This window comes from Ascaphus truei, chromosome 5 (genome assembly GCF_040206685.1).
Source record: "Ascaphus truei isolate aAscTru1 chromosome 5, aAscTru1.hap1, whole genome shotgun sequence".
Classification (NCBI taxonomy): Eukaryota; Metazoa; Chordata; class Amphibia; order Anura; family Ascaphidae; genus Ascaphus; species Ascaphus truei.
Window position 1 is genome coordinate 195,108,133 of NC_134487.1, and position 26,935 is coordinate 195,135,067.

Consider the following 26,935-nt stretch of genomic DNA (forward strand, 5'->3'; position numbering starts at 1 on the left):
CCCCCACAACCCCTCCACACAACCCCACACACACAACCCCCCCCACACACACAACCCCCCCCCCACACAACCCCCCCACACACAACCGCCCCCCACACACACACAACCCCCCCACACACACAACCCCCCCCACACACACAACCCCCCCCACACACAACCCCCCCACACACACACACACAACCCCCCCCCCCCGCGGCCGGGAGCACTGGCTGGCGCAAGGAGGTACACACACACACTGACTGGCTGACACACACTGAATGGCGCACGCACACACACCCTGACTGACGCACGCACACACACTCACTGGCGCACACACCAGCACTGACTGACTGCCACGCACACACACAACCCACTTACTGACGCACACACACACAGAGTGACTGACGTGCACACACACACACACCGGCTGGCTGCCACGCGCACGCACACACACCCTGACTGACGCACGCACACACACCCTGACTGACGCACGCACACACCCTGACTGACGCACGCACACACACCCTGACTGACGCGCGCACACACCCTGACTGACGCGCGCACACACCCCATGACTGACGCACGCACACACCCCCTGACTGACGCACGCACACACCCCTGACTGACGCACGCACACACCCCTGACTAACGCACGCACACACCCCCTGACTGACGCACGCACACACACCCTGACTGACGCACGCACTCACACCCTGACTGACGCACGCACACACACCCTGACTGACGCACACACACCCTGACTGACGCACGCACACACACCCTGACTGACGCACGCACACACACCCTGACTGATGGACGCACACACACCCTGACTGACGCACGCACACACACCCTGACTGACGCACGCACACACACACACTCACTGACTGACACACACACACTGACTGACGCACGCACACACACACACTGACTGGCGCACACACACACACACACTGACACACACATACTGACACACTGACTGACGCGCACACGCACACACACACACTGACTGAGGCACACACGCACGCACACACTGACTGTGTGTGTGTGTGTGTGTGCGTCACTCACTCTGTGTGTGTGTGTTTGTGTTTCTGCGTCAGACTCACTGACGCGCGCGCGCACACACACACACACACACACTGACTGACTGACGCACACACAATGACTGACGCACTCACACTGCATGAAGCTGTAAAGGGGGACAAACAGAGCTGTAAAGGAGGGAGGGGGAGGACTGGATTGATGTGAATGGGGGACAAACAGAGAGAGGGGGGAGGAGAGAGGAGACAGAGAGGAGCGGGAACATTACATCCCGGGCAACGCCGGGTCTCTCAGCTAGTATGATATATATATCACTCTCATTTTTACTCACTACAGACAGCATAATACTCTAAATTGTAGATCTCACATAACCAATGAATAAACACAGTATTGGTACTATCCCTGTGTATATACCATTGCAATATAGATATATATGGGTGTTTGTAGGAGTGTATGAATGTTAAAGAAACCGCCTCTAAAAGTCAAAACGGTATCAAAGGAGTTTAAAACTCCACTATATACCTGGATCCCCGCTATAAGATGTAAAGACGATTTAAGGTCAGAATACAAGGTCATCCTTGGCTACAGTGTGTATAAATACTTCGCCTTACATAACGAGACCTCAGGGTAGCCATCTATAACCTACAGAGTCTCTTATCCATATGACCATCTATAGTACAAGAAGATGGAGCAGATAGGGGTCTCTGATATCATACGGGTGGTATGTAGTGTACCTATAGATGGAATAAGTACTACATCACATTCTCCATTTATAGAAATGAGGTGTAAATAAACCCCTCATTTAATCCATTGGGTTGAAGTGTCTGCAAGTTAAATATCCACTGGCATTCCCTTTGCATGAGGTGCCTGTCCCAATTCCCTTTCCTTGGACCCCTCGGAATAAATTAAATTCCACAGACCTTAATGTAACTCACATCACCGTTGTGGAATTGATGAATGTGGCGCGCCACGGGGGTATCAAGTTCGTTTCTTATAGATCCCAAATGTTCTAATACCCTGACCTTCAGGGCTCTGCGGGTTTTCCCCACGTAACGCATCCCACATCTGCAAGTTATCAAATATCCTAGAACCAACACAACGCATACCATCAAGAGCTGTATCAATTGTAACACAGTTGGAGTAGTATATTTGATAACTTGCAGATGTGGGATGCGTTACGTGGGGAAAACCCGCAGAGCCCTGAAGGTCAGCTGTTAAATGTCAGCGGCGAGATGTCACATTCTGCATCTGTACCCCCTACAACATCCCATAATGACCACAGATTATAATTAAAAAGGCTGTTGACGATGATCCAGGTGTCACTTCACCCTCATACTGACCCGGCTGCAGGAAAATATCACTTTCCACCACCTTGCTCATACAGGTCAGCTTCTGATGGACCAGTTGGTTATCTGGGATACTCTGGATAAACGTACTAAACAGGAGGCTGCAAGACAGGGAGAATGTCAGGTTCTGATCACGGTGTGTGCGGGGATGTTTTGTACAGGGTCTTGTTCATGGGGAGAGTGATATGATGGATATGATATATGCAGGATCTGATCACTGCTGTGTTTGCATACAGTTTACCTGAGTTCTACCGGATCAAAGACCAGCACTAAGTCGTTTATTATACCAGGCAGGTACTTCAGAGCAGCCCCCTGCAAGAGAACAGCACAAGGCTTTATCTTCTACACCCCTCCCTTCCCTCCTCCCTTGTTATCATTCACTTCCAGCACGACTCTGGAGACAGTTTGATATAGTTACAGGTGTTGTTGTAATAAAAAATATCCTTAATTTTATTACTGGGGCCTCACCTTAATCTTCACTGCCTCCTCCAGTGGTTGGTCCATTAGCTCGTTGAAAGACAAGAAAAGCTGGCGCACAGAGTCGTTAAATGGGTCTCTGCCCTCACCCTGACCATAAAACCTGGAAATCACAGGAGGAAGGTGAGGACTTACCACTAAGGGGGCAGAAACTTTACTGCTCTGCACACAAATGCACAGTGATCTGCCTACTATAGATATACAGTAAGTTGTTCTGTGTGGTATGTACATTAGATTTGACATGGGAAGAGGGGAAAAGAGCACTATTGGCTCCATCCCCTGCATCTGTCACAGCTTTGCCCTTACCTGAGGTACAGGACCCGTGACTGGACGATGAACCTAAATAGATACTTTATAGCTTTGAGGGAGGAGAAGAGCATCTCGCTGCGGCTGGAATCATCCGCGCTCCTCACATACAATGTCAGAACCGTGGCCAGCTTCCTGGGTACAGGACGATAAAGAAAGGGGGACAGGACAATGAGGAGCGGAGGATAGGGCAAAGAGAAGAGGGGCACAGGATGCATCCCTCAATCACGACACACTGTAACTGACTGGATCACCTCTAACTCACTCATAGGCCAGCGTGTTGCTGAAGTGCTTGGTGATGTAAGTCTCCAGGACGGGGTTAAAGTGTTGGAACTTAATGTCTGCGATCAAAGAAATGATGAAAACCTGTGAGCGGGAACAGAAAGAACAGAGTGAGGGGGAGGGAGAGTGAATGGGGGGGTAGGAGGAGTGGGGAGAGGAGGAGTGAAGGGGAGAGGAGGAGTGAAGGGGGGAGGTGGAGGGAAGTGAGGACTGCAGAGACAGGGAAGGAATGAAAGGAGTGAGCGGGGGAGGAGTGGGGGGTTATGAGAAAGAGGGTAGGAGTAAGGGAGGGCGAGGATATAGGGTCAGGATGAGCAGGAATGAGGGGGAAGAAGAATGAGGGGGGAGGAAGGGGACCAGTGACAGAGGGAGGGGTGGAGGGAAGAGTGAGAAATGAAAGTGGAGGAATGAGGGGGAGAGGCAAGGAGTGAGTGAAGTACCAGTAGAAACACACATCTCTTCCCCCTCCCCCCCCAGTGATCTCACCAGTGCATCAAACACAAGCACATCACAGGTCTCTGTGTCCGATGTCTCTATCATTATGTTAAATAGGGCGTCAAGTGTGTCCTGCAGGAACTGAGGGGGAAGATTCAGGAGGGAAATGTCAAGGGGAAAAAAAAAAAGAAGGGGGAAGTGTTAGGGGGAGAGGAGAGACAGAGAGCGGAGACGACAGTGGTGGCAGAGACAAAAAGATGACAGAAAAAGCCCCTTCTTATTCTGCAACCTCATACCACCTCCCACAATTGCAGAGTGCCCCCCTGAAATTTCCCCTGCTCCCCTTGTTACTCTGTATTGTCCATCCTGTCAGTCCCCGCTCTGTTACTCACCTTCATGATCTCCCCCCCTTCCACCTCCATCAGTTTACGCAGTGTGTGAACAACGGATCTAGAGTTTGAGCGCCAGTTTAACAGGCCGAGCAAATCCACTGGGGGGAGTCAGGGGAGAAGAGGGAAAAGGTCAGAAGGAGTAACGCCACGCTAAAAATTACTCCCCACTAAAGAGTACCTTTCTGCTACATTCCTTACTAAAAAGTATCCCCATCCCCTTTTGGCTATAGTGTCCACTTCACTAAAAGCGTAGACACTTGCTAAAGAGTGTCCCCGTGGCAGTGAGGGGGTTAATGAGTGTGATGCTATGTTACTAGCATAGGTGCACTGAAGCAAGAGCTAATGAGTCTCTGTCTGATAAACGCCTTACAAGAACACTGGGGCTCAATGAATAGGAAAACACTGCTGGGCTGACTAGATTTAGAGAGGGCTGTAAGCCGCTAATGTGAGCAAGGCTTAGACAGACCATTTAGGGATGTGCAAGGCAGCACTACCAACATTGCCTTGGTCTGCTTGGTCTACACTGCGTTGGGTCTGCAGCTACAACACAGCCCAGAATTCTCATAGACTTTCAGTGGATTCCCCTCTAAAATATTTTTTTTTCTCTCAGGCCTCTCATATGTGCATCACGCCAGCCCCATCCTCCCTAATGCATGCAACATGCCAGACCAGCCCCTCCTGTGCAACATGCCACCATCCCACTCCACCACACCTTCCCATATGGGGCATGCCCGCCCCCCCCTCCCATCACACGTGTAACATATCACTGCCCCCTCCCTCCCCCTTTCACCATTCTGGGTGAGTTTGGTGGAGCAGATGAGAGTGCTGATGTGGAAGTTGTCCTTCGTGGGGGTGATGCTGGTTGAATGATGAAGACCCCTTGGGGACCGTCCCTCCTCCTCCTCCTTGGTGCCTGACAGGGTCAGGTACAGCCTAGCATCGTCCACTTTTTTACTGTCCCCCTGAAAGGCAAAGACACTACCCCCAGTCAGGGACGACGTGCCTCAAATAGACCCGGTACTATTGGGAACCTCCCAATTCTCACAGGATTCAAAATGGACCAAGAGTCTGACACAGGAAGGAACCAGACATCAGGAGGGAGAGTGTCTGATACCCTTGAGAAAAGAACTGGATGCACCATAATTAATTGGGCCAACTAATAAGTCTCTATTATTGCTGCCTGTTTGCCCCTTACTTTCCCCCACTTTTCATGTGCTCTCCAGAAAACACAGTAGCCATTTAATGGTCCCAAAAAACCTACAAAACCAAAGCAGACATAAAAAAACGCTATAAATAGTTGTCATCATCACCTTATAAATGATCAGGTCATGTCTCCCATCCCGCAGGGTCGTCCCATCTGAGTTCATCAGCCTCACGAAGGCCACTCCGAACACCTTCTCTGACTTATCCCGTGCTGTGAGAACAGAAGGTTACACAGTATGAAGCAGAGCAAGGATTGCCTTCCCCTCCTCTTACACCACTGAGACGAGGGAGACTGGGGATACATAGACAGACCATGCATCACTCTCCACCCCACTAAGAGGGGCGAAGTATATATAGACAGAGCAAAGATAGCCCCCCACTGAGATGAGAGACTGGGGATATATAGACAAAGCAAGGTGTGCTCCCCGCACGTACTGAGACGAAAAGACGGGGGATATATAAAGAGAGCAAGGAGCACCACCCCCAACACTGAAACGAGATAGACTTGGGCCTCGTCCAGGGTGATGCTGGGCATGCACGGCGCTTAGCTGATTTCCGAAGCAAGCAAATTTAATTGTGCCACTCGCTGGCACATCACGTGAGTGGTTCGCCCAATGAGCGTGAACCAGATCTATGCCACGCCCTCCCGTGAGCTGGCCAGGAAAAGCACGGCCAAGCGGAGCATGTGACGTCACCACGCACGATCGCCAGCGCACTCGCTCCCTGCCTGGCCGCAGCCTTAGTATATACAGACAAAGGAGCGCTGCCCCTACCCCACAGTGACGAGAGGCTGGGGATATAAGACAGATGGAGTGCTCCCCTCTCCCATCCTATCCTGCTGATTATTCTCTACTGACTAAATTAAGGTATAATAATAAGATGCTCACATTCCTGCGAGGATCGATGCCGGAAGGTGAAGCGCAGGTGGCAGTTGCTGACATCCTCGATTGGGATTAAAACCTGCGCAGGAGGCGGGGCACAAGTGTGATTGGTGTGATACATCATGTAAACATTATATATATGCATTCATTAATATAGAATTTATTTTAAAATATCAGATAATTTGCCAGCACAATCAATGATCCAATTATGTAATAAATTACATTTTTATACTCTTTTTGGGGAAAGAAATTAAGAATTCAGTCTGGTCCATTTGGCAGGTTTAATCCGATCGTAGTGACAATGGGATACTCTGGAAGTCTAATTTACTGAATCTGAATGTATCTTGTACATGGGGTAAAAGGAACAGGAGGACAGGGGTCGGCCCTCACTCACCTTGACTGTTTCGTACCAACACGGCTGCTTGACCTGGTAGTATACGACTGATTTGTATTCTGACAGCCCCTCATGACCGGCTCCAGGGTGAACTGCTTTCTAGAGGCGGAGAGAGGAGCAAAACAAAAAGAGAAGACTTAACAGCTGCTTTATAATTACCCTTCCGGCAAGATCTGGTTCTAATTTTGCACAAGGAATGTCAGTGCATCGCAATCCCAAACCACTTCATTCCCACTCTTCTACATCTCATGAAGTGATGCAGAGAGAGCTTAAACCTGTGTCCTCCTACTCCCTGCATTGGAATCTAAAGAGGCAGTCTCAGTCTGTACAGTTGTAATGTGGTATTAGGGGAGCAGGGGGAGACGGAGGTAACTTACCTCCACCAGATTGCCCTCCAGGTCGTGCACGGACAGTGTCACCTCAACGTTTTTGTGGGTTTTCTTCTTTCCCTTATCAAACTCTCCCTGCATCAGGGTGACATAAATGTCGTTTCGAACGTTCCCTGCAAGGATCGGGATGGGGGAGTCTGTCACTGCACCTGCCAGGACCTGACACTGCAGGGGTATGGTTATAGTGGGGGGGAGGGGGGGAGTTTAAAACAGTTAGAGCCTCACATACCAGGCAGGATGATCTCCGGGAAGCCCATTTTCCGGACCACAGCTGTATATCTGTCCACAAGATGAGAATATTCCTTCTGCACCTGAGCCAGGTCCCCAGGGAGCAGCTTCAGCGAAATCCAGAGTCCTGAGGAGACAATATGTAGGGTGACGGTCAAAGCACAGGGGACCGAGCATGTATCAGTGGGGAAAGTCACCTGTGTCTATGTCACTGTGGCACCCTGCTGTCGAAGGGACAGACATCATGAGTCACAGGTCCCCTCTGTCTGTGTCGCCCTGCAGTGTCCTCTCCGTACCCTGCCCCTTGTGATTCACTTCCTTAGCCGCGATCACCTTGTTGAACACGGCGGTCAGTGGCTCATTCTCTCCGATCACGCGGGAGGTGATGAGCGGGGATATGATGAGCTGCCGCTGCCGAATGTAGGTTTCCATGGCGATCCTGAGGGGGAGGAGATAGAGAGATTACTGCCTTGTACAGAGGCACACATTCCCCATAGAGAAGAGGCTGTAATAGTGTCTGGCCTCTGAAATGGAAAGCACGTGACCTCTGTGTGCAACACACTGCAGGTCATACTCACTGGTGAAATGGGATGAAATGCTGCTTCTCCTCATCATCCACCTTTCCATGTATCACGTCTGAAATATCCATCACTGCAAGAGATGCACAGCATAAACGGTAAGATACCAAGTATCATTATATACCCATAGTAATATATCACTGCAGAGATACAAATTATGATTATATACCTATAGTATTGTATCACTGCCAAAGCTACGAAGTAGAAATGTATTACTATGAGAAAAGTATCATTATTTACCCAGAGTTTTGCATCACTACATACAGATACATGTACTGTAGCACCGGCTCACATCTAAGGCTAAGGTCCCGTTGCACGCGTCCGCACGGCTGGCTTGCTTGCCGGCGGCGCGTGCAACTCGCTATACCGCGATCTGCGGTCTACAGGCTACTTTTCTCGGAGCGGGGGGGGCGTGGCCAAACGGGTCGGGGGGGGGGCGCAGCCATGACGTGAGGGGGCGCGGCCATGACGTGAGGGGCCGGAGCGGGAGGTGGGCGGGAGTGGGAGGATTGACAGGGAGGGGGGGGCGTGGCTTGAGCGGAGGGACCCGCTACTCTTCCCCCCCCTCCCTCCACGGGCTGCCACGGGCTGCAGGTAAGTAAAAAAAACACACACACGCAGGCACTCATACATACATACATACACACACACACACAGGCAGGCAGGCACTCACGCACTCATACACACACACACACAGACAGAGACAGGCACGCACGCACTCATACACACACACACAGACAGAGACAGGCACGCACACAGACAGGCACACACATACACACACACAGGCAGGCACGCACGCACTCAGACACACACACAGAGAGGCACTCACGCTGCTTTCACTCCACACTCCTCCCCGCTCCCCGAAGCCTCTCCTCCTCCCGAAGCCTCCCCTCCCCATTGGCTCACAGCCACACCACGTGACGCGTCAACGCTAGGGAACACCATTCTGTGGTGTCTCCTAGCGGCTGACGCGCCACAGCGTGTAGTCAGCTGTGCAGCCAGTGGGGACCGGGACCGGCTCGCGAGGATTCCCCTGCTGGTGGGGAACTCGCTACATTGCCGCCCGCGCCAACGAGCGCAGCGGGTCCCAGGCCTTAGTATACTGTGAACAATACATAATTAATCTGCTCCTCCTATCACATGGTGGAATATTGAATAAGAGACAGTCACAGATCTGCCTGCCAACACGACAGGAGATATGGGATTGGCTAAGAAGAAAACCATATAGAATGTTGAAACAAACTGTCAGTTTGAAAGACACAGAGGGAGTCCAACTGCCATTCTGAAACAGAGAGACAGCCCAAGTGAGAGGGCTACAGAGAGACACTCACAGAAGTAAAAGGAGGCTTGTATAAGACTGATAGCCAAGGATAGAGAAAGTGAGAGACAGACAGCCCAACACATTCTCTACACACAGAGAAAGAGGGGGATGAGCCCAGGGCAAGAGAGAACCAGATACCAGAACCAGAGATGTTAATACGTGATGAATAATAGACAGCCCGGAGACTTGTTCCTGAAAACCTGGGTATCCGTTGTGAATGTATACATGAAAATATACCACGCCTAAAAGACCAGAACCCACCATATTAAGATAAGAGCTCCAATGCCATGGCAGCACTAACAATGGAATATTTGGTTGCTACATTGGACACTAAGACTATATAAGGGACAACAGCGCAGCGTCGTCATTTACGCCGTATAATATATGTATTGTGTTAAGGTGGGAGGGTTTTTCTCTACAAGAGTAAACGTCACCCAACGTTTCACCAAATGCGGAACCCCTGAAGAAGCCGCATTTGGTGAAACGTTGGGTGACTTTCTGTTCAGCGATAACACAGATTGAGGCGAGAGGTTGTGAGAGACTTGATCAGAGAATCCCTGGAAGCAGATTAGCTCCAGAGTAAGAGACTGGAGCGAGATCTCGCGAGACTGGGAATAGACACGTGACGCGGAAGTGCACGGCGGTCGGGGAGACCAGACGCCGGTACTCGGAGCAGGACAATTCACTAACAGTCTCCCAACATTCGGATAGCAGTGAGTCGGGGCACAAACTGAGTATGAGAGACTCAGTTTGATTGTAAATCTCTCCAACTGCCTGTTTTATTACTCATAAAGTGTGAGTACATTACCTATATGTTTATAGGTTTTTTCTATTTTAATAAAACTGTGTTACACTATATGTTCCTTTTATATTTTCATTCCCATAAATCAAGTAAGAAGAGTGATCCCACCAAGTGTGAAAACAAATTCATTCATACAGAGAAACTACAATAGTTCCAGATCCCATCTATGTGGATAAATGCCTATGTTATCCATCCAAGGGTGAGTGTATCCCTCACCATCTAACTGTGACGCTTATTGTTTTTTCCCCCTCCCCCTTTCTCCTGCGCCTAGGTCATTCTTCCACAGTTCTTTTCTCTCGGCGTTTGTGGGGTCGTGGACCTAGTTGGCTGCATTTATTAGGGTCAGGTATTTTAGGTTACACCCTCCTTATATACACATTGTAGTCAATAATTGTATATTAATATTTCACTGTGGTTATTTACATGTATAGATAATTTTCATTGTAGCGCTTGAAGGTCTTCTATCCAATATATATATATATATATATATACAGCTAAACCCCGTTATAACGCGCCTCGTTATACCGCGATTCGGTTATAACGCGGTTTTCCCGTGGCTCCCGTTTAAAAAAAAAAAAAAAAAAAAATTTAATTTTTTTTTTTTTTTCCATTTTTTTTTTGCACACTGCACACACTGCACACACTGCACACACTGCACACACTCACTGCACACACACTGCTCATTGCTCACACTGCCACACTGCACACTGCACACACACTGCTCATTACTCACACTGACACACTGCACACACACTGCACACTGCACACACACTGCTCATTGCTCACACTGCACACACTGACACACTGCACACACACTGCACACTGCACACACACTGCTCATTGGACACACTGCACACTGCACACACACTGCTCATTGGACACACTGCACACACACTGCACACTGCACACACACTGCTCATTGCTCACACTGCACACACTGACACACTGCACACACACTGCTCATTGCTCACACTGCACACACTGACACACTGCACACACACTGCTCATTGCTCACACTGCACACACTGACACACTGCACACACACTGTACACTGCACACACACTCCTCATTGCTCACACTGCACACACTGACACACTGCACACACACTGCACACACACTGCACACTGCACACACACTGCTCATTGCTCATTGCTCACACTGCACACACTGACACACTGCACACACACTGTACACTGCACACACACTCCTCATTGCTCACACTGCACACACACTCACACACACTTACAGACACTCACACACACTCACACACACTTACGCACACGCACACACACTCACACACACTCCCACGCACACTTACGCACACTCACGCACACTCACAGACACTCACACACACTTACACACACTTACACACTCACAGACACTCACAGACACTCACAGACACTCACACACACTCACACACACTCACACACACTTACACACACTTAGACACTCACAGACACTCACACACACTTACACACACTTACACACACTTACACACACTTAGACACTCACAGACACTCACACACACACTCAGACACTTACACACACTCACACCCACATACACACACCCATATACACACACACACTTTCTCTCCCATATATACATACACACACACTCTCTCACTCTACACAGACGGGGGGTGGGGTCGGAGCAGAGGAAAGGCCGCGACCAGCACCACCACCCGCTCCCCCCCCTCCTCCCGCGCAGGCAGCGGGAGCGCCAGGGACAGCGGTGGGGAGAAGAAACCCCCCGCTACCACCTCCATGCAGGCAGCAGGATCTGAGGTAAGCGGCGACCTGAGGGACATCCCCGCTCTCATCTCCTGCCCCGCGGCCTGTCACACGGTGACAGGGGGAAGCGGGGACAGGAGGGACATCCCCGCTCCCATCTCCTGCCCCGCGGGCTGTCCCGCGGTGACAGGGGGAAGCGGGGACAGGAGGGACATCCCCGCTCCCATCTCCTGCCCCGCGGCCTGTCACACGGTGACAGGGGGAAGCGGGGACAGGAGGGACATCCCCGCTCCCATCTCCTGCCCCGCGGGCTGTCCCGCGGTGACAGGGGGAAGCGGGGAAAGGAGGGACATCCCCGCTCCCATCTCCTGCCCCGTGGCCTGTCCCGCGGTGACAGGGGGAAGCGGGGACAGGAGGGACATCCCCGCTCCCATCTCCAGCCCCGCGGCCTGTCCCGCGGTGACAGGGGGAAGCGGGGACAGGAGGGACATCCCCGCTCCCATCTCCTGCCCCGCGGCCTGTCACACGGTGACAGGGGGAAGCGGGGACAGGAGGGACATCCCCGCTCCCATCTCCTGCCCCGCGGGCTGTCCCGCGGTGACAGGGGGAAGCGGGGACAGGAGGGACATCCCCGCTCCCATCTCCTGCCCCGCAGCCTGTCACACGGTGACAGGGGGAAGCGGGGACAGGAGGGACATCCCCGCTCCCATCTCCTGCCCCGCGGGCTGTCCCGCGGTGACAGGGGGAAGCGGGGACAGGAGGGACATCCCCGCTCCCATCTCCTGCCCCGCGGCCTGTCACACGGTGACAGGGGGAAGCGGGGACAGGAGGGACATCCCCGCTCCCATCTCCTGCCCCGCGGGCTGTCCCGCGGTGACAGGGGGAAGCGGGGAAAGGAGGGACATCCCCGCTCCCATCTCCTGCCCCGTGGCCTGTCCCGCGGTGACAGGGGGAAGCGGGGACAGGAGGGACATCCCCGCTCCCATCTCCAGCCCCGCGGCCTGTCCCGCGGTGACAGGGGGAAGCGGGGACAGGAGGGACATCCCCGCTTCCATCTCCTGCCCCGCGGCCTGTCACGCGGTGACAGGGGGAAGCGGGGACAGGAGGGACATCCCCGCTCCCATCTCCTGTCCCGCGGCCTGTCCCGCGGTGACAGGGGGAAGCGGGGAGCGGAGGGACATGCCCGCTCCCATCTCCTGTCCCGCGGGATGAATATGCGCTAAAGCGCGGCGGCCATTTTTTTTTCTCGCGACCCCGTTAGTAACGCGGTGGTCTCGGGGTGGACCCCGAGACCCGCGTTATAACGGGGTTTAGCTGTATATACATGTAGAGGTATCAGTACCGTATTAGTCGAGCTTCAATAATCAAAAAATAAATAGATGATACCGTTCTGTGGCTAACGAAATGCTTTTATTTGTGCGGGCTTTCGAGATACACTGATCTCTTCTTCCGGCGATGTTACAATGAATGAAGCAAGGATTACTTAAAAACAGTGTCTCTTGGAATGTTATCTGTGCTGGTCCTTCCCCCGATGTGGATGAGATTTATGGCTGGAGGTGTCAAAAGGTTACTAAAAGCAAGTGAAGAAAGAGTGTGTATGTGTATCAGTGTGAATAAAAATGAATGGAGAGCCCACAGTATATACAGTGCTTTACACAAGGTGTGTGTGGAGTGAGAGGGGATATAAATGGTGTGGGTGGGTGTGGAAATGTGAGGGTATGTAGCACAACTAAAAGTGTGTGTGGATACTATGTGGTCCCTATTGGTGTATAGGGATGGAAAAACAAGGAGTATAAGTATGTGTGAGAGACAGCTGTGTGTGCATACATATAGCACAGTATGTACAGACATGGCCTATAGCGCTCATGGGACGAGAGTTCACTAGTGTCAGTAATGACTCATAAAATTTCGATCTCTGTTTAGGCCACTGCTAAGTGTCCCGAACAGTTGCATAAATTTGTATTCATGCAACCGTCTCTCTTTCGGGGTTTTAAGATTACCTTTGAGTATGGCAACCCTCAGATCGTTCATCTTATGGCCAGAGTCAGAGAAATGTTCACCGACAGGACTGTCTCTTGTTCCGCATGTGATGCTGTGGTGATGCAGGTTCATTCTCTTGTTTAGCCCCTGCCCCGTCTCACCTATGTAGTAGCAGCATCCTGGGCATTTCATGCACATGATGAGGTATACGACATTGCTGGAAGAACAGGTGAACCTTTCTCCGATTTTGTATTCCCGATTCCTGTGTGGTATTTGTATTGTGTCCGCTGTGTAGAGCATTGCGCAGGTTTTGCATCTTGGGTCCTGGCATGGTTTTGTCCCGCATTCAGTTGTACTGCTGAATACTTTACTCCTCACCATAATATTCTTGCGATTATGAGGTTGTGTGTATGATAATAAGGGTGCTTCAGGGAAGACCTGTTGCAGTCTTGTATCTTCCTGGAGGATGGGTTGTAGTTTCCTGGTGATCTTGCGTAGGGCTCCTAGGTGTGGGTTATATGTGACCACCAAAGGTACCCTGTCACTTGTCTCCTTCTGTTTGTATTCAAGGAGATCACTTCTTGGTATTCTGGTGGCTTTGTGAATTTGCTGGTCTACAATTCTGTGGTTATATCCACGGTTTATAAAGTCTGATCTCAAGGCTTTAATCCGCTGGTCTCTGTCTGCTGTGTCGGAGCATATCCGGTTGTATCGTATGGCTTGACTGTAGATGGTTGCATGTTTGGTGTGTGTCGGGTGGAAGCTGTTGTCCCTCAAATAGCTGGCTCTGTCTGTAGGTTTGCGGTATACAGAGGTCTGTAGTTGGTTGTTCTTTATAGTAATGGTGGTGTCTAGGAAATGTACTTCATCCGGGGAATGGGTGAGTTTGAGGTTGATGGTCGGGTGGAAAGTATTGAAGTTGTCATATAACTGTAGGAGGTCCTGTTCGCCAGAGGTCCAAATCAGGAGGATGTCATCGATGTAGCGAAGGTATGTAAGGGGTTTCAAGTGACAGGTGGACAGAAAGTCACTTTCCAGTTTTGCGCAGAACAGATTGGCATACTGTGGCGCCATCCGAGTACCCATAGCGGTCCCGGTTGTCTGAAGGTATGTGTCATTTCCAAATGTGAAGTAGTTATGGGTCAGAATAAATTCAATGCATTTAGTCACTGTCTCTGTGAGTGGCTCCTGCAGTCCCAGAAAGTATCTGCAGGCTGAAATCCCATCCTCGTGGGGGATGTTGGTATAAAGTGACTCTACATCCATGGTTGTTAGTAGTGTTCCTGTTGGGAGGGGGCCAATGGCATTCAGTTTGTTTAGCAGGTTGGTGGTGTCCTGGATATAGCTGGGTGTGTTCCTGACAAGTGGTTTTAGAATGCCCTCCACCCAGCCAGAAATATTCTCGGTAAGTGTGCCAGATCCAGAGATAATAGGGCGCCCAGGGTTGCCCTCTTTCTGAATTTTAGGGAGCATGTAGAATGTGCCAGGTTTTGGGTTAGCTGGTATCAGGTCCAGAATTTGTTCTCTTGTGCGGATCGGGAGTGTTTTAATGATCCTGTTGAGTTCTCGCATGTATTTTTTAGTTGGATCCTCCTGCAGTTGGGTGTAATACTTTGAATCAGAGAGTTGACTGTGTGCTTCCCGCAGGTAGTCTGTGGTGTTCATTATGACCACTGCTCCTCCCTTGTCCGAAGGTTTGATTGTTATGTTGTGGTTGGCCTTTAGCGATTCTATGGCTCTCCTCTCCATCAGTGTCAGATTATATGTTTGTTTCCTTACTTTGTCCAGGATGGTGGTTTTGGCGCTGTGTCTGAAGCTTTCAATGTACCGGTCCAATGTGGGGTTGCGCCCAGTTTGTGGGATCCAGTTTGATTTTTGCTTCTCCCTGCTCATGTGCAGCGGCTCTCCTTCTGCAGTGTTGGCATAATCTTGGTTGTGTCTGTTGTGGAAGAACTCCTTAAGACGCAGCCTTCTGAAGAATTCTTCCAGGTCACTGCACAGCTATACACATATATATACACATATATACACACACACACACACACACACACACACACAAACACACACACTTTATGGTTCGGTGCAACCTTAGCCTGGTGGTCCTTACTTGTAGAGAAAACCCCTCCCACCTTAACACAATACATATATTATACAGCGTAAATGACGACGCTGCGCTGTTGTCCCGTACAGTATATACTGTAGTCCCAATGCCCAATGTAGCAACCAAATATTCCATTGTGTATATATATGTGTATATATGGAAAAAGAAACAGCGTACACCCTAGTGCATTACCAGATACATAAATTTATTAAAGGTATAAAAGGTGGAAAATGCCCACTTAGAAAATGTTTGGAGATAAAATACACATAAAGGTATCTTTGGCGGTGTATTAATGATAGTCACCGTCAGTTGAGGGAAACACCTGATGGTGCAAGATGACCAGCTGAGCTACTCCGTGAGATGTTGTAGATATTTTAAAGTCCTCCGATATTTGGATACACCGACAGTACTGTCCGTCTTCCGTGGATAATTCAGAGAAAGCACATGTATCTGTGCCAACAGAGCCACCAGATTGGTGCTCAGCGTAACAATCAGCTGCACAGTATCACCGCTCGGCTCTGCATGTAACGCACACCACACAGAGATCCCTCGCATACAGAACACAACCTCATGATAGCGCAATGACGTCACTCCCAACGCGTTTCGTCAGCGTCAGCTGACTTCATCAGGTCATCAGGGGATGCCGATTGGACACGGCAGGCATCTTAAGTAGTAAATAGTGTCAAGGAGTCCATGATAAAGTGTATTTTGATACACGAAACGCAGATGGAGGATGACTACCCCCGCTTGTTTTATGGATTTATAAAGGATTATTCATCAGTCAATTTTTTTGGTGACGCACTCCTTTGGCTGTGCGCCAGTTCTCCCTCCTCTACCCCATATCCACTGTGACATGTACAGGGAGTATAAGAGGTGTTATATACAGTACTCTATGTATATCTACTGTGCATCACTGCACACAGATACACACATCTTTATATACCTACAGAAGGCTTGCACAACATATGGCCCGCTACGGCCCCCCTTCTCCCCCCTTCCCTGGTAAGGAAAGAAGGCGCGCGTGGCCGCATGCTGTACGCAGCGGTGCGCAAACTGGGGGGGGGGGGCGCAGGCTGCGTGCGGGGAAGCCTGGGGTCGGGCATAGCTGTGCACGGGCGGCCAGAAGCTCACAAGCTCCGTGCTGCTGCTGCTCCCTGTATGATCTCTGCCTGCAGCGGGGGCGGGACCTTCCCTGCACACACAAGGCCTTGATAAAGTGCTCTGTGTGGCACGAAACGTGTTGGTAGGGTAATGCCTTGCCCCCTTTTTTCCATGACTATTAAACCCTTTTATGAATAACACACTTTCCTCTTTTGAATTCCTCTTTTGGATAAATTCCGGTTGTGCTCTACCATTTCTCTCTTCTATTGCATTCTATCTTCACGGACGGAGGCACACCTTGAAGGTCTGATGGGAACAACATGGACGCTGGAGCAGACTCGTGAGTGTTTCCTGTTTGCTACATGGTTATATCATTCCACTAAGGAATTAGGGTATTATTCATTGGGGTGATTATTAGCTCTTGGGTTCCTGGACAACTTGAGTGCCATCTATGCTGGCTTACCAACTAGGATACCACACCCAGTACCCTCCCTACAATCAAGATACATCCCAAACCTCATACAGGATTTATCATCATTATTTCATCATTACCCTGACTGTATACGGTTCTTAGCACCACGCATTATATTCCCGTTCATTATAGTGAAAGTAAGTGAGCAGGCTTAAGAGAGTGAGAGAGTGGGGGAGAGAGTGTCAAATTGAGGGGAGGGGGAGAGAGTGTCATATTGAGGGGAGGGGGTGAGTGTGTCATATTGAGGGGAGGGGGAGAGAGTGTCATATTAAGGGGAGGGGGAGAGAGTGTCATATTGAGGGGAGGGGGAGAGAGTGTCATATTGAGGGGAGGAGGAGAGAGTGTCATATTGAGGGGAGGGGGAGAGTGTGTCATATTGAGGGGAGGGGGAGAGAGTGTCATATTGAGGGGAGGGGGAGAGAGTGTCATATTGAGGGGAGGGGAAGAGGGTCATATTGAGGGTAGGGGAAGAGTGTCATATTGAGGGGAGGGGAAGAGTGTCATATTGAGGGGAGGGGAAGAGTGTCATATTGAGGGGAGGGGGAGAGAGTGTCATATTGAGGGGAGGGGGGGAGAGTGTCATATTGAGGGGAGGGGGAGAGAGTGTCATATTGAGGGGAGGGGGAGAGAGTGTCATATTGAGGGAAGAGAGACATGGGGGGGCTGCTGACATGGAATGGGCTGGGGGGATGTGGAGGGGGTATTGTGTGTTTGATGTGGAGGGGGGTATTGTGTGGATGAGGGGTAGAGATGGGGGTATGAGAGATAGATGGGGAATATCGTAAAGGTTGATAGTGAGGGGTTCTGGGGGAGATATGATGATGATTATGATGAGAGGTGCTGGAGGAGAGATGATGATGATGATGATGATGATGATGATTTAACCCGTGCGGCCCAATTTTTTTTTCCTTGGAGCAGTTCGGCCCTTCTCACTTTACGAGTTGGGCAGGCCTAACCTACAGTGTTATAATACTGCATAGGAAGTACACAGTATAATCAAATACGCAGAGTAATACATCACTGCACAGATATAGACAGTATCATTGTTTTTAACATGGATGTCAAATGGAGCTGGGACCCTCTCACCTGCCACCCCAAAGGGACGTCTGAGGCCACACGTGTGTTTCTTCCCATCCTTCAGCTCCATGTGTCCCACACGTACAATCTGACAGACGAGGCTGATCCGGGGACAGTTTAAATCCAGGCTGCTCAGGTCCTGTCAGAAGATGGGGGAAGGGAGATTAGCAATGAGGGAAGGGTGTGCTCACCTCAACACCGTGAAACAAAGGGAGGCTTGGGGGAAACAACACAGAGTCTGTAAAGTGAAGTGTTATCACCAGCTCTGGTGGGTGAGCTTCCTATCTGATTCTGATAAACCTGCAGACCTGCCCTAATGCCTTATATCCCTCTCAGTACCCCACACTCCACTCCTAGTATCATACATCTCCAATACTGCATCCTCCTTACCCGGCACTCAGTACCCACTGTTTGAGGGGGTACCCGGGCGCTATCTCTGTAGAGCTATGTCAGATATGCGGAAATATAAAAAAGCGGAGTATGATACTGCCTGAGTGTGATTTTCAAGTGATGTCCTCCTGTGACTCGGAACCCCAGCAGGATCTATCCAGGACCCTTGTAGGCAATGAATACAGAAAGGATGGGGGAGCACAGTTGTGGGAAACAGGCAGTGTAATGAGTCTAGTAATTAACACTTAAAATAGAGCGGTTATACCCTGAGCGAACGTAATGGCTCAGGTGGCTGATGTCCAATTGAAAGGGCGAATATACATAAATGTGTATATGTGGGTGAGAAGGTAAAAATGGTAATATATAACTTACACGGCCTTGTGTAAGCTCAGTCACATCAAGGTTTCTTTGGGGATCCCGTGATCTTGCAATGATCCTTTTCTCTCCGCGATGTGAGTTCTTCTTCTTGATGTATGTCCTTATTGCTTCGTGGTTCAGTGTTTCCACTCCAGGGGGATTTCCTCTTCAACCACTGCAAGGTTGTTGCTGAATTCTCCAGTGGTTGAAGAGGAAATCCCCCTGGAGTGGAAACACTGAACACTGAACCACGAAGCAATAAGGACATACATCAAGAAGAAGAACTCACATCGCGGAGAGAAAAGGATCATTGCAAGATCACGGGATCCCCAAAGAAACCTTGATGTGACTGAGCTTACACAAGGCCGTGTAAGTTATATATTACCATTTTTACCTTCTCACCCACATATACACATTTATGTATATTCGCCCTTTCAATTGGACATCAGCCACCTGAGCCATTACGTTCGCTCAGGGTATAACCGCTCTATTTTAAGTGTTAATTACTAGACTCATTACACTGCCTGTTTCCTACAACTGTGCTCCCCCATCCTTTCTGTACTCAGTACCCACTACCTCAAACAGCACAACACACCCTGCAACACACACACTCCACTCCCAGTACCCCATTCATCACACCAAACATCCTGCAACCACAAAACCACAGTTCAAACACCCCACTCTTCGTACCCCCACCCTGCACTCTATTTTCAACACCCACACACTCCATACTGCACTCACAGTGAACACAGCCTGCAGGTTGTTTAGTTTCTCAATGTCCTTTGGCATCCCAGTGCTGCCCCAACGGACCAGGTAATTCTCACTGAGAGAAAAGGAATAATATAATTATTAATATAATAAATATAAACACACACACACACACAAACACACAATAAAGAATCACTTTTGAGCACATTTACATGTCCTATACAGGTCTGCAACCCTGCCTTTCAACCATTATCACCTAGCATACAGTGCTTCTACTGCAGCAAGGGATTCTAGGAAATGACATGCAAATTAGCATACAGTGTCACCTTTTGCCTGAAAATCTATGCTGTGCTAAAAAGCTGTGTGAACAGCGTTGCATTTGCTTATATGGGCTCCATGTAAATGGCTTTTCAGGAAAAAGGTGACACATTATTTGCATGTCATGTCCCAGAATCCCTTGCTGCAGTGGGAACACTGTATGCTAGGTGATAATGGTTGAAAGGCAGGGTTGCAGACCTGTCTAGGACATGTAAATGAGCTCACAAGTGATATTCTTTATTGGCTATATGCTAACGGTGGAGGTTTTTTGTCTCCTTTTTCACCCAACATAACTTTAAAAAAAAAAAAAACCATACATATATATCTAAGAAAGAAGCGCAAAAGAGGCATATCTCATGGTACAGTACATTTATTAAAGTTGACTTAAGCACATAAGTAAAAAGAATAAAAACACTCACAATGTAAGTAGTTAAGATAGTGAAAAAACAAGATGCGGATAAGCACTATCACATTTGTCTGGATCCCTCCCCTTCCCGCCGCTCCGCCTTTATCTTGTTGCCTATTTTTGCTTTTCATTTCCGTTTAACATTATATGCATGTATATGAGACAATTGTTTTAAACGTTCTAATAGTGCGTTGGCTTTATTGCATACACTTGATTCTTCACTTTACTCAATGTGTAATGCAGCATTCACGACTTTTTAAACACACACGTTCTCTTGCTTATGCTTCCCTTAAGTTCGTCCCCGAAGCAGGGTCTGACCTGATGAAGTGGGAGCCCTCCGGGTCGTACAGACACATGAGCAGTTCCGCGTCCTCCCCCATGTTACATACAAAGTTCTTGAGATTCATGTACAGACTGAATGTGTGTGTGACACGAAATACGGGAGGACCCCGAGAATCCAAGGGCTGCAGCTGGGACTGAGAAGGTAGGTGTCAGTGAGAAAGGGAGGGGACTACAAATGAGGAGACACGTCAGTGGAATGGGGAGGTACAGAGAGAAGGTAAAGGAGCCAGTGAAACAAGAATGAAAGAGTAAAATGGGGGCGGGGGGTGGGGGTTACTTTATAGATTTTATACATGGTTCTGTATACAGAAACATGGTTCTCATGTTAAAATACTACAGTATATACACACACAACTCTGTATATACATGGCTCTGAATACAGACACATGGTTCTCACAGGCAGTGGATATTCACACTCGAGTGTAAATAGCGGCAAATGTTTGCTGCACTGCATAGCTGACTGGTGCTACCTAATGCATACAGCTATGCTTAGCTGGTTCACTCCACCTGATATTATGCATGTAGAGATTAAGATCAGTGGTGTACAGCACATATATCTTAACCCAGTTTAGAATTTGTATACATCATTATGCATATAGTGGCACTAATATCAGCATGGTCAGTTCAGTTATTTATATGAGTATCTGATTTTAAATCTACTGTACTGTGGTATGTGTTTATTCAATGTTGCAGTTGGAGGAACACATTAAATGTGTATATGATCCTCAAGGCACAGTTCTCAGGCCGTATCCAGTTAAAGCCTTTAATGACCAAATGATTACTGCAATGAGGTTATAGAGCACCTCAGAAATCTTCCAACCACAGGAGTGGTGGACGCCACCTGAGAGGAAAAGGTGGAGCGTTCTCTGCCATCCACCTCCTCGCATCGACTTTGCGAGACCACGTGTTCGTGTGCACACAATTCATTGTAACCATATTATCAGTGTCACTGGCTTCCTTAAACAAACTCAATAAAACTGACAAGACATGTTTTCCTGTATGTATTCTTTGTAAATTAAAAATGAAGGAGTTGGAAAGCACAATGCACGTCAATCAATGGTTTCCTCGGTGTCTGTCCCGTCAACATGAATAGATTGGAAGAGGTCTTGCCCGTGATTGAGTCCAGTTCAGCTCCATTCAAATACATGGGAATAAAATCTTCTGCAGCACAGGGAAGACTGCTAGACAGCATGTGGAATGAGGGACAACATCGGAGAACCAAGCAGGTTTAACTCAATGGTAGTATTTTGTCCTCTGAGCAATTGTATTTAAAAAATAAATAAATCAGGTTTTCCTCTCTAGATTGCCATGGTACCTTTAGACTGTTTAGTGAATAAACTTAGTTGGAAAAGAAGCTAGGTGCTACAGCTGAGCGGTATCACTGCCGCCCATGAACCGAGTGATCCAGGTTCAATTCACTGCTCGGATGATTTTTTTCATTTCATTATTTTATTTCCATTCAATGATAGTATTTTGTCCTCTGAGCTATTGTATTTTAAAAATAATCATGTTTTCTTCTCTAGGTTGCCATGGTACCTTTAGGCTGCTCTGGGGAGAGCTGCATTTTTACTTTCCAGACATCTAGCATTGCAAATGCTTATATATCTTCTGAATGGAGGATCAGAGTTTAAAAATAAAATGCAAATAGCGACGAGCACAGACTTACCGGTGTTTTCTCTATCTGTAGGCAATTAAACCCCTTTATTCACTAAACAGCAGCAATTTATGGTGCTACCTTTTATTGAATAAACTAAGTTTGAAAAGAAGCTAGGTGCTACAGCTGAGCGGTATCACTGCCGCCCATGAACCGAGTGATCCAGGTTCAATTCACAGCTCAGACGATTTTTTTCATTTCGTTATTTTATTTCCACTCCACTGTGAATAGCCATTTGGCGCTATTTACACTCGAGTGTGAATATCCACTGCCGTTCTTTCACATTGTCTTATTAGTATTCAGCACAGGAATCTCTTGGTACCTTTTCCTCCTGGACCCTTTTCGATTCGCCGGGACGCCATCTCATGGGAGCGGTATAATCTGATGGTGCTGGTCTCATCCGGGTCCAGAATGTTCCCATTCTCATCTCTCACCACAAGGTCCAGTCCGAGAATCCTGTAAATTGTGGGGGTGGAGTCAGACAGCACATGCGGGGGCGGAGTCAGACGGCACATGGGGGGGTGGGAGTCAGACGCACGTGGGGGGGGGGGGGGGTGGGAGTCAGACGGCACTTTGTCAGATGGCACGTGGGGGGGGTGGGAGTCAGATGGCACGTGGGGTTGGGAGTCAGACGGCACGTGGGGGGGGGGGTGGGGAGTCGACGGCACGTGGGGGGGGGGTGGGAGTCAGACGGACGCGGAGGGGGGGGGGGGGAGCCAGGCGGCACATTTGCCAGACGGCACATGGAGGGGGGGTGGGAGCCAGACGGCACATGGAGGGGGGTGGGAGCCAGACGGCACATGGGGGGGGGGGGGGGGGGTTGGGAGCCAGACGGCACATAGGGGGGGTGGGAGCAGCCGGCACATGGGGGGGGTGGGAGCCAGACGGCACATGAGGGGGGGTGGGAGCCAGTCGGCACATGGGGGGGGTGGGAGCCAGACGGCACATGAGGGGGGGTGGGAGCCAGACGGCACATGGGGGTGGGAGCCAGACGGCACATGGGGGTGGGTGGGAGCCAGACGGCACATGGGGGTGGGTGGGAGCCAGACGGCACATGGGGGTGGGTGGGAGCCAGACGGCACCACATGGGGGGTGGGTGGGAGCCAGACGGCACCACATGGGGGTGGGTGGGAGCCAGACGGCACCACATGGGGGTGGGTGGGAGCCAGACGGCACCACATGGGGGTGGGGTGGCAGCCAGACGGCACCACATGGGGGTGGGTGGCAGCCAGACGGCACCACATGGGGGTGGGTGGGAGCCAGACGGCACATGGGGGGGTGGGAGCCAGAAGGCACATGGGGGGTGGGAGTCAGACGGCACATGGGGGGGGGTGGGAGTCAGACGGCACATGGGGGGGGTGGGAGTCAGATGGCTCCCCCCCCACACCCTTCCCCCCCCCCACACACCCTTCCCCCCCACACAACACCCTTCCACCCCTACACATTCCCCCTCCACACACTTCCCCCCCCACACACTTCCCCCCCCCACACACTTCTTCCCCCCCCCACACACTTCTTCCCCCCCCCCACACACTTCTTCCCCCCCCCACACACTTCCCCCCCCCACACACACTTCCCCCCCCCACACACACTTCCCCCCCCCCACACACTTCCCCCCCCACACACTTCCCCCCCCACACACTTCCCCCCCCCCCACACACTTCCCCCCCCACACACACTTCCCCCCCCACACACACACTTCCCCCCCCACACACACACACTTTCCCCCCCCACACACACACACTTTCCCCCCCACACACACACACTTTCCCCCCCCACACACACACTTCCCCCCCCCCACACACACACTTTCCCCCCCCACACACACACACTTTCCCCCCCCACACACACACACTTTCCCCCCCACACACACACACTTCCCCCCCCACACACACACACTTCCCCCCCCCACACACACACTTCCCCCCCACACACACATCCCCCCCCACACACTCCCCCCCCCCCACACACACTTCCCCCCCACCACACACACTTCCCCCCACCACACACACTTCCCCCCCACCACACACACTTCCCCCCCACCACACACACTTCCCCCCCACCACACACACTTCCCCCCCACCACACACACTTCCCCCCCACCACACACACTTCCCCCCCACCACACACACTTCCCCCCCACCACACACACTTCCCCCCCACCACACACACTTCCCCCCCCACCACACACTTCCCCCCCCACACACACATTCCCCCCCACACACACATTCCCCCCCCACACACACACACTCCCCCCCCCCACACTCCCCCCTCCACACTTCCCCCACACACACACTTCCCCCACACACACTTCCCCCCCACACACTTCCCCCCCACACACTCCCCCCCCCACACACTCTCCCCCCCCCCCACATTTCCCCCACACACACTTTCCCCCCCTCCCAGACTTTTCCTTCCCTCCCTCCCATACTTTTCCTTCCCCCCCACCCACACTTTTCTCCCCCCCACCCAACCCAACGTGTCCTCCACTCCCCTCGTCCCTCATACCCTTCACTCTCAACCCGTAACCCACTTACCAGTTCCCGTAGTCAATCTTGGCTGTAACTTTCCTCCTCAATTCCGCAAGCTCATCCTTGGGCAGTGTCCCTGACAGGATTAACGATCGCCACTCCATCAGCAGAAACAACATTTCCTCCACCTGGCGAAACAGCACCAGCTCATTGTGCTGCAGAGAGATGGGGCGTTAAAAGGCAACGGCCTCCAGATTGGGAACACGTGAAATGTAAACTCTCCAGGTCGCCACACTCACCACGTACAGCTTGTGCCAGAGTGTTCCCCATTCTCGTAGGGTGGCAGTGAGCTCTTGCACCAGGGGCAGCTCACCAGTTATCACCAGCTCATGGTGTCTGCAACGAAAGGTGGTTTGGGGGTGATTACACACAACATGAAACATGGTATCCCCATTCTGAGACCAAATCTACTCCCAGGACACTGGAATCAAGGGGTGATTACACGCACAACGTAACACGTCAGCCCCATCCTGAGACCAAATCTACTCTCGGGACACTGGAATCATTTCTTGTAAAAGTCTGGATGCTTATTCAGACATTTATCTCCAAATCAAAAAAGAAAGGAACTGCCACACTGAGACTTTAAATACATTTAATTTTATTAGCCCAATCAAACATAAATAACAACAAAAATTCCACAGGGAGGGAATGTTGTATTGGCATGGATGGACTAGAAAAAAAAGGAATTACCATTAAGAATAATTCCCCTTTTCTCTCTATGTCCCTCCTGTGCCAGTACAAACCATTGGGGGAATACCAAGGCAGTTCCCATCTCAAAGTGACAGAATAAAGATTAGTGTGTACTGGCATGGGAGATATATATATATCAGTGTGTCTGACGAAACGCGTTAGGAAGCAGCGCCAACACTACGTCATCAACAAGGGTCGGAAGCAGTGGCAAGCTTCCAGCCCTGCTGCACACAGCCCCAGAATTGGCGCGGCTGAAAGCCGGAATGGTGTGGAGAGACTGACAACTCAGGACTCCTAAGTTTACAGGTTTCAACACCATGCATGAGGTCTGAGACCGTGGGACACGAGCGGGCGGCGTTTGCTACATCTGACGCTGCAGGAGATTTTGCCGTGCTGTTCCCGTGGTGGTTATATTATTTTCATACATGCATAATTAGATTTTATGTTTGTGAGTGAGCTTGTTTCCCTCTCTATATATTTTTATTAAACTTTTATACGTGTAGCCTGGAGCTCCCGTGGCTCCTGGAGACCCCCCTCCCTTGTTGCAGCACGGTCACGGGTGCCGCCAGAGCCAGCAACGGACCCGACGGCTGCTTCCAAGGGTGGGGGCCGGAGCAGGGAGCAGAGCGTCTCCTCCGGTATGCGGCCGGTTGCCGTGGACGCGATCGGGCCGTTGCTAAGGCCGCGGTCGCGTCGTTAGGGTCCCAGCGGCTAGCGAAGCAGGGCGCCGCCATTGTCAGTGCGGTTGCGCATACGCAGGAGCCCAATAGAGCGGGAGGCCCACAGATAGCTCGCGCATGCGCATTGCAGGATTGCCAGCCCCCAGGGTGCATAGGGGCAGAGCCACATGACACCAGGGAGCCAACAGGGCTGGAGAATGACTTGGCAGAAACAGAAAGATACATTTCGGGCACTGAGGACACGCCAGTCAGTGAGACCCAGGAGCAGCCAAGGGAAGGAGGTAGGGTGCAGGAGTCAGTGACTCCCTGCACTAGGCCAGCAGCCCCCAAGGCCCAAGTTAGC

At 50.6% G+C, this 26,935-nt stretch overlaps 1 protein-coding gene and 1 long non-coding RNA gene across 2 annotated transcripts in view; one reads left to right on the top strand and one right to left on the bottom strand.

Moving 5' to 3' along the window:
- Window positions 1-26,935, bottom strand: part of DOCK5 (dedicator of cytokinesis 5) — a 177,977-nt gene that overhangs the window by 47,378 nt on the left and 103,664 nt on the right. The window contains 22 exon segments of the mRNA XM_075601583.1: window positions 2,361-2,467; window positions 2,608-2,678; window positions 2,835-2,946; window positions 3,150-3,284; window positions 3,415-3,515; window positions 3,918-4,007; window positions 4,259-4,356; window positions 5,049-5,220; window positions 5,569-5,672; window positions 6,349-6,421; window positions 6,737-6,835; window positions 7,114-7,238; window positions 7,355-7,480; window positions 7,650-7,792; window positions 7,932-8,004; window positions 18,526-18,655; window positions 20,005-20,086; window positions 21,014-21,171; window positions 23,014-23,035; window positions 23,037-23,147; window positions 25,229-25,377; window positions 25,462-25,558. Of these exon segments, the coding sequence (XP_075457698.1) occupies window positions 2,361-2,467; window positions 2,608-2,678; window positions 2,835-2,946; window positions 3,150-3,284; window positions 3,415-3,515; window positions 3,918-4,007; window positions 4,259-4,356; window positions 5,049-5,220; window positions 5,569-5,672; window positions 6,349-6,421; window positions 6,737-6,835; window positions 7,114-7,238; window positions 7,355-7,480; window positions 7,650-7,792; window positions 7,932-8,004; window positions 18,526-18,655; window positions 20,005-20,086; window positions 21,014-21,171; window positions 23,014-23,035; window positions 23,037-23,147; window positions 25,229-25,377; window positions 25,462-25,558 (2,378 nt within the window).
- LOC142495717 (uncharacterized) lies at window positions 10,141-22,320 on the top strand. Its single transcript, XR_012801803.1, has 4 exons — window positions 10,141-10,253; window positions 17,259-17,307; window positions 20,990-21,179; window positions 22,131-22,320. It is a non-coding gene; the product is annotated as an uncharacterized LOC142495717 (long non-coding RNA).